We start from the raw sequence: 7919 nt of genomic DNA, 5'->3' as shown, positions 1-7919 counted from the left end.
ACACTCAGCCGTTGACGCTCACATCTCCATAAAACAGAATAACCATGGTAACCATACTCAAAGATGACGACAGCTGTGGCCGAGGGTGATATAAAAAAATTCAAATGCAAAAAAACACCAATCAAACAAAAAAAAAACAAGTACAATCATCTTTTTTGAATTTGGACTCACAACTTGATTGTGTTTTCACTTTACTAATGTTACAGTAAGCCTAAACCAGTTAACCAACAAACAGCTAAACAAACAACATTAGCTTTTACTAGAGCGCCCATGAAGTATTTTTTCAATATGTTTAAGGCATTTATCTTGAAAGCTAGTACACAGAAACAGATTAATAGCTCTGCACTTCCCTGCTTGTTTTTTGGCAGACTGTGTTAAGGAATCTGTATTTGGTTTTGCTCAGTGCATGCCGTATCATCATCCTCCTGGCCCAGTGAGCAGACATCCTTGTAAGAACATTGGCTCGGCATAAGACGAAGCATGAACTCCATAAAGCAGACTCATGCAGCACAGCTCCTCTATTAGGCTTGTCACATTTGCGAAGCTTGATTAATATTTACAGCTTAGACTCAGCAAGAGTACACAACATGCACATTAATTAATGTTAAGTTCTCCGGGCTATAAGTTGCTGGAGTCTTGCAAGTTGTTCCATAGTGCACTTTAATTGCTGAATACATTATTTTTCATTTGTAAGTAAGGGCATGTAGTGGAGAACAGAGGAAAACTTCATGCTCGTATCTTCCTCTAAACAAACGCTGGTTGCTGTAAACTCTCCGACTTGTCTGCTTTGTGGCAATAAGCCTGGTGGCGGAATGAAGTCCGCAGTAATGACCGATGTTCGCAGAGGCATTAGGATTAAGAGGAAAGAAAGGGGTAGAAAGAAATAAACTTACTGGGACTAGAAATTTTTTAATCTCCTCCAAGGCATGACTCATGCGAGAGTAGGCCTCTCCAGGTGGAGCGAAGACTTCAATTAAAACGTGTAGGTCGTTGCTCAGATGGGCGTATTTGGCTTCTCCGCTTTTCCGTAATTCTTCTTCCTGTGAAAAAAAAAAAGGAACAAGTGAAGGACTTTTTTTCCTATTAAAGATAATCCGAGATTGAAATGATTAGCGTAATTGAGTATTGGTATGATTATGCTAATTGTAGTAAACAGGTAAACAGAGCTGATGTTGGCAAATTTCAACTTCTCACACACTGATTGAAGATGTTTTGCTTTGTTACCAAGTAAAAACACATAAAAATAGTGTATTGCTGCTGCAAAATTAGCTAAATCAAGTGTATTTGTGATATGTTGGGTTTCATTTTGATGTAAACACCAGCAGTTTGTTCACATTTCTGTGTTTTTTCACCAAGAGTAAAACTTGGGTCACCTCTGAAGACGAGGGCTGACTGGCACAGACCTTCATGTTAATCCAAGGTACCGCTAAAGTATCATTTTTTCAGATTTTTCTTCCTCCTTTCCTCATAAGCATCTCTTCGACGTGCAGGCTACATCCTACAGGAACATTTAAGCTTTAGTTTCAAGATAAGGAGACACTTGAGCAATCACCACATTCATCACCAGGTAGACACTAGTACCTCGTACAAAAACATTTCAGAATGATGTGTGACCTTTTTCCCTTTTCCTCGCTTGCGAGGAATAACTTAAATTCTGGAGAGTAATTACCGCTCATCTGACAACCCGAGAAAAAAGAAATACAAGAATAACAGGGCAGGCAAGGGAGCTTAGTCATAAATTCTCACACAAGAGATGCTGAATGCTTTTCTGATATAGGAATTGCATTTTGTGATTTGTTGATATTGTGAAGAATGCTCTGCAGGCGCTGCTTCTGGAAAAAAGGTTTTAATGGATTGTAATTTTGTGACCCAGACATGGCTCATAGTTCAAGTCATCTTGATGGTCTGTAAATGATTTGGAGAGCACTTGGGCCAAACAGAATTTGTACGAAAAAGAAATGGAGAAAATGACAGATAGTCTCTTCAAAAATGTATGAAAAAGTTGAAGACAATAGCTGAAAGTATTGTATCAGAAACAGACATCAGTCACAGACTGATACAAGAGAACCTATAGTGTTCAAACAGGCATGCAGTGAAAAGAGCCAGGCAACATCAACAGCATAGGCAGCAGTCAGAAAATATCAGCCACACAAAAAACACAGTGCAGCTGGAGATGAAGCAGACTGACTTCTACATTGAGGCTAAAGCATGCATCGCACCTCCAGTTAAGTACTTAGCAATCTCAGCTGAAATTTGAATAATAAATCTGTCGACATTTAATTGTTAGCGGTGAGTGAGAACCCCTGCTGAGTACATTGCATGGTTAGTCTCACGCAATACTGTGTAAAATGGCAATCAAAATTGTCGATCTGTGCTTGAATACCTCTGACCACAGCTGGATAACTTCAGTCTACTAATGGTTGCTCATTGTCTGGATATTGTTACATGGATATATATATGTGTGTGTGTGTATATATATAAATAAAACCTGACTGCTTCTCCAGCTTCAACACAACTGCAGGCACATATTGCAAAATGAAAAATAAACAGAAATTTTTAACGGATGACTTGAATAACTATTTAAAAAGATTTAATGACGCCAGAATGTTTGGGGTGATTTTGTAAGAAGGCCATCTACATCAGAAGTAAGAAACTAATTTTTAAAAAAAAGCTGAATAATGACTTTTTACTGTGAAGACTGTTTTTGTGTGGAAACTTTCTCATTTCGTCTTCCAGTGGCAAAGTCATCTGGAATAGTTTTCTGCTTGAGATGGCCTTCAGATCGTCAAACAAATTAGTTGTATTGCCTCCTGTTGTGACAACAACTGCAAGGCACTTTTGAGGAAAAACCTGTTTTTAGTCAACATCATTCTTTATGTCCCAGAAATATTTCCATACAGATGACTAAAGCTACACTATTGAGGTCAAAATGATAATACCATTGTTTAAGTTGTTGTTACTGAGATTACAGAGAACCTATTTATCACAATTCATTAACTTTAGAGACACAATATTTGTATTTTACTTGCACATTTAAATATACAGAGCACTGTTTTCACTTTCATGTTGTTCTACATTCCTGCTAATGTACTGAACTGCATCAAAAACTTAAAATGAGGTTCTTGACTTCACTGCAGCGCCTCACTTGTTGAACATTTGATTATCGACTATTTAAGTTTAGTTTTTTTTTCTTTCTTTCTTTCCAGTGTTCTCTAATGTTCCTCGATCATTGTGCAAAATTACAGCATAATCAATAGAGTGTACTGAATGTGTATTGTTAATTTATCAATAATTGATTTGGCACTGCTGCATATATTAGACATCATACATTATTGAAGTTTAGAACACATCTGTGGCAGTTGACACAAACAAAGGATAAGGTTTAGGTTCTTACTGATATCAATCAGTACAAAGTCACCTCAGATCCCCACCAAGAACCCTTAAATTAGAGTCACTTATGTTCTATCAGACAGACTTGTTGGGGAGATTAGTCATGTAAAATCAGAAATGTGAGTTCTGTTTTTGTACCAAGCAGTTGGTAAGTTTGCCTTCCTTCTCATTGCACTTCCAGTGATGTGATTATTGCAAATGCTTACATCACAACAGCTGATGCAGAAACAACATTTTGTGAGGACTCCACACAAAGTTAGCATGGCTGCCTCAGTTTGAGTGTCTACTACTTCCAGCTCACTTTTGCCACCTGGCTCGCAACAACTACTTGGCCCTCTAATTAAGCATAATTCAGACGGCCTTTGGCCTTGGTAAAAGAAGAACCTGTGCAAATGTGTTCAAATAAATATTCAGCTCATTTATATAACAGGGTGAGGTGTTTGTTTTGAAGCTCATGATTTAGAAAAGGAAAATTGTTTGAAATTTTCAGGAGAAATGATACCATGATGTTATGTTTGTAGAAATGTCATGTCAAATGGCAATGCAGATGTTGTGTTTCACGAGGACATACATTTGCTATTACCACAGGTGCATATAAAGTTATATGTATTTACATGTTATGATCGTTTGAGCTACATAAAAGCAGCTGCATATGTATATAAACTGGGTGATAATCAGTTCTTGGGCATGAGCATCCACTGGAACGATTTTCACTTGTAAATATCAAACTTTTCATATCAACCTGATGAGTCAGCAAGCAGTTTGGGATGTCTAAGACCCCTGACATTGCCAGACCAAAAAAAGGTTTAGACTGAGATGCTAGAACAGCTTAAATCTTTTCATTCTACTGATTTGCAGCAGACGTGCAGGTGTGCAAGCAACACTGAGGGCACCTGGTGGACAGGTGAGGTATGGCAAGTTTCTTAAACAAACCAACAGATGCACAGTGAGATCCGTTTGTTTGTGAGGGAGACAGAAGACAAAGAAGAGGGATATGATGCAGGCATCATCATGACAGAGACAAACAGCAGCTGCAGTGCCTCTCTGTTTTTTTTTGTTTTTTTGTTTTACATTGCCTATACATTTTTTACACTTCATCCCAAATACATAAACAGTAAGGCTAATGGGAAGGTTTTCATATTCCCCTTTGTCTCATTAGATTTACAAATGGTGCTGAACAAATACAGTAACATGACAGGTAGTTACAGTTTGTCTGTGCTGTTTTTAAAGCAGCATAATCAGATTTTTATTGGCTAATTGGAGGAACAAGCTGTAGACACAACACTAACACACACACACACACACACACACACACACACACTGTATGTTACAAAGTCGATGCAGCGAACTTGTTAGCAAGCCTATTTGGACATGCATCAAATATCAGGAAACATACTCCTGTCTACAAATATTTGCTCTCATTTCAGCTCTGTTGTGGTTCACAAGATTTTATTTGGCTTCATTTGATGCTGAGCAGGTAGCAAACAGTGAGTTGATGAGAGCAGTGAGAGTGAATGAAAACAGCAAAGTTGTGGTCCATAAAACCAAAACAGAGTTCAAAGCTTGAATTCTTTGAAGAGCTGAGAGAAACTGCAGAGTCCAGGCACCATCCTCTTTACACAAGTTCAAAAATAACTAGCTGCCAGCTTTAAAAATATTCTGTTAAAATGGCAAAAATTAAACAAATGAGGAAACCGTGTGTCTGAATTTTTCTCACATATCTGGACGAATGTTCGAATACTTCTCACTGCACACTATCAGTTTTAGCATTACAATTGAGCAAAATAAGTACTTTAAATTAAATATCCCTCAAATTATTCATTCACAGCACGATTCTGCGACACACGTTTCATGAGCTGTACAAACACCAGTGCTCCAACGATGAAATGAAAGCAAACATCAGGTCTAAAAATCCCGAAAGCATCAGAGCCCCACTGAATATACAGCAAACAGGCAGAGAAGAAATTATAAATGTGAGAAAGCAGATGCTCAGGTTGAATAGGTTGCAGTGAGTTAAGGCACGTCTGCATGAAGCACTGAGGTACACAAACGTCTGATCATGAGAAAAGTGGAGGACTGGCTTTAAGGCCTAAAATATCCGCAATATAACTTGACAACAGTTTTCATTTTCAAACCAGCTGAATAGTGAAATCAATTTAGCAAATATTCAAAAGTGATGTAACACCTGGAGTGGAGATGTACTTGAACAAGTTATGAATGCTGCTGCAGCGCTCTGAACAATGTGGAGATTATTCAGTCATGCAAGAATAAAGACTGACTAAAGCGTTTAAAAAAAAAAAAAAAAGCGTATTCTTTCATCCTACACTGCAACAGCTGGGTTATTGAGCGCTTCGCTCAAGGACACTTTGATGGTGGCTGTTATGAAAAGTGAGGATGCCAATCACGCCTTTTACTCCATGAGCCAATCTAGGGGATTCAAACTTTTGTCCTTGCATCACAGGGACACTCTCCATCCTTTGGGAGACGTCGGCTTTATTCAAAAAATCGCACCTAAGATTTCGTGCTTGTGAGCTGATAAATTGTGTCTGCCGGTTGTTTCAGCGGTTTGTTACTGAAATGTTTAACAGACACGCAGAGCTCAGATGACATCACTGCTGCATGCCTGTCTAAGGAATCTCAATTATTTTATTGACTTTAGAATAAGAAATTTAAGAAGTAAAACTCAAGATCCAGAGAGGTTAAAAGGGGGTTCTATTTTAGCTCTGTGACTCAGCACCAGGTTAACCAGACCAACACTTGTGCACAAGGTCTAATATTGAACATATGGTCTGAGAGGGTGAGCAGTTCTGATGTAAAATTTCCAAACCTGAAATATTACCCGACTGCAGGACTGATGCACCCTACTGAGGAACTGGATGAGGTGGTGGAAATGTGTGCTGGCAATGTGCTTTTGCATGTAATGGGACTTTGGCTGTGTCTGTTTGACACTGCCTTGTGGCCAGCTGCCCTGACTGGCAGCCAGCCTTTCAGTCATGACCTCTGGGAGTCAGCCTCATCACAGAATCTCTCCAGACTTGCTCAGATTGTACACTAAAATCAATAGCACACACAGAAAACACCGAGCTAAATCAGACCATTATGTAGCCGTTGCTGCTAAGAGTCAACTGTTATTGTCCTCTGTGCAGCCTGAATGCAGCATCTGTCTCCCTCAGACTGAATTTCCATGTTAGTGCTACTGTCATGTAGTAAATAATAAACAAGTCATGATGCACGGTGCGTTCAGTGCAGTATGCCAACGTAAATGCTTCGTGCAGGTAAATAAACCATTATGTTTCTGGCTGTTATTGACATGTTAGTGCCTCTTTACTTAATTTAACACACTGAAGAAAAGTTTATGTAGCCCATGAGTAAACTCAATGGACTTAGTGGCAGTCGGCCAAAATTTTAAATGAACTCCTGCACCAGCCAAGGCGCATCCGAAAAATGTGATGCCGAAGAAACGTCTCAGTGACTTTCAGTCTCACAATTAGGTCTGAATAGAAATCCATGTGTAGCATATGCATTTCTGATTACAAAGCAACACGGTTATTGGGGGGATTTTAAGGTTTATTCAGCTGACTCGTCAACCAGAAGAAGATACTGCCCCTTTCACAGGCACATACCATAAATTTAGAGTTGGATGCTGTGAAAGATTTAGAACTTGGTACAGTGATAAAGTGCTGTAAACAAAGTGAAAGATATGAATGTTTGCATCGACATATAAGTAAACTACTGTTCCCAGTAACAAGAATAAACTATGTATCTCATTGGTGATTTTTGTTAACATCTGCTGATCAATCTGAAGTCAATCTAAAGTTTCTCTTTGATTTTTAATTAAAGAGACTTTTCTTGCTTTTGACAAACTTATTATTGAGTCGCATATCTTCATAATTTGGAGTTATTGATGTTTCGCATGAGCGGAGCATCATCACGACCTCGCGAAAATAACTTGCCGAAGAAGAAGAAAGCACCTAGAGCTCGAAAATAACAAGCACACAAGATAAGAAAGAGAGCCGAAGTAACGCTTCTGGGTGAGTTTGTTTTAAGAGTTTGCTTTTATGTCAGCCTGTGTGCTCTGTAACACTCCTGTTGATGAAAAGGTCTGAGATTTGAAGCCTCTTTTTTCCCCCTCACAGATCCCTGACAGTGATTGTTCACTGGCTCTTCAGGAGTTTCAGATCAGCTCGAATGAAAATTGGTGAAGATTTCAGCTGATCATCCTTGTTTCTTGTTTAGTTTAAAGCCAGCAAGTATGAATTTTGCTTGTTTCTGTAAAAATAATTTGATTGTGTCTCTACTAAGAGACTTCTGCATTTGTTGTGTGTGTATTATTTATTATCAGAATTATCATAAAATGTAACTGCTGACCTATACCTAGTGTAGCTGGGATAGGCTCAAAGCCCCAGGATACCACAGAGAGAGAGAACACGATGTTCGTTGGACCATTTGAAAGTTTATTAAGCCATTCACCTAGACGCAGGCTATATGATGCATTAAGCTGCAGAATAAATACATAAACCTATAAGCAG

General features: G+C 38.7%; 1 protein-coding gene across 1 annotated transcript in view; it reads right to left on the bottom strand.

The window, feature by feature from the left end:
- Positions 1-893: 893 nt before the first annotated feature.
- The window catches only part of LOC103355089 (KH domain-containing, RNA-binding, signal transduction-associated protein 2), a gene marked incomplete at its 3' end in the record, with an annotated part of 33647 nt that continues 26621 nt past the window's right edge, over positions 894-7919 (bottom strand). The window contains exon 4 of the mRNA XM_008278749.1: positions 894-1040. Coding sequence (XP_008276971.1) covers positions 894-1040 — 147 coding nt within the window. The remainder of the gene's footprint in view (positions 1041-7919) is intronic.

Source organism: Stegastes partitus, unplaced genomic scaffold (genome assembly GCF_000690725.1).
Source record: "Stegastes partitus isolate 25-593 unplaced genomic scaffold, Stegastes_partitus-1.0.2 Scaffold131, whole genome shotgun sequence".
Taxonomy (NCBI): domain Eukaryota; kingdom Metazoa; phylum Chordata; class Actinopteri; family Pomacentridae; genus Stegastes; species Stegastes partitus.
This window is presented reverse-complemented; position numbering and strand designations above follow the sequence as displayed.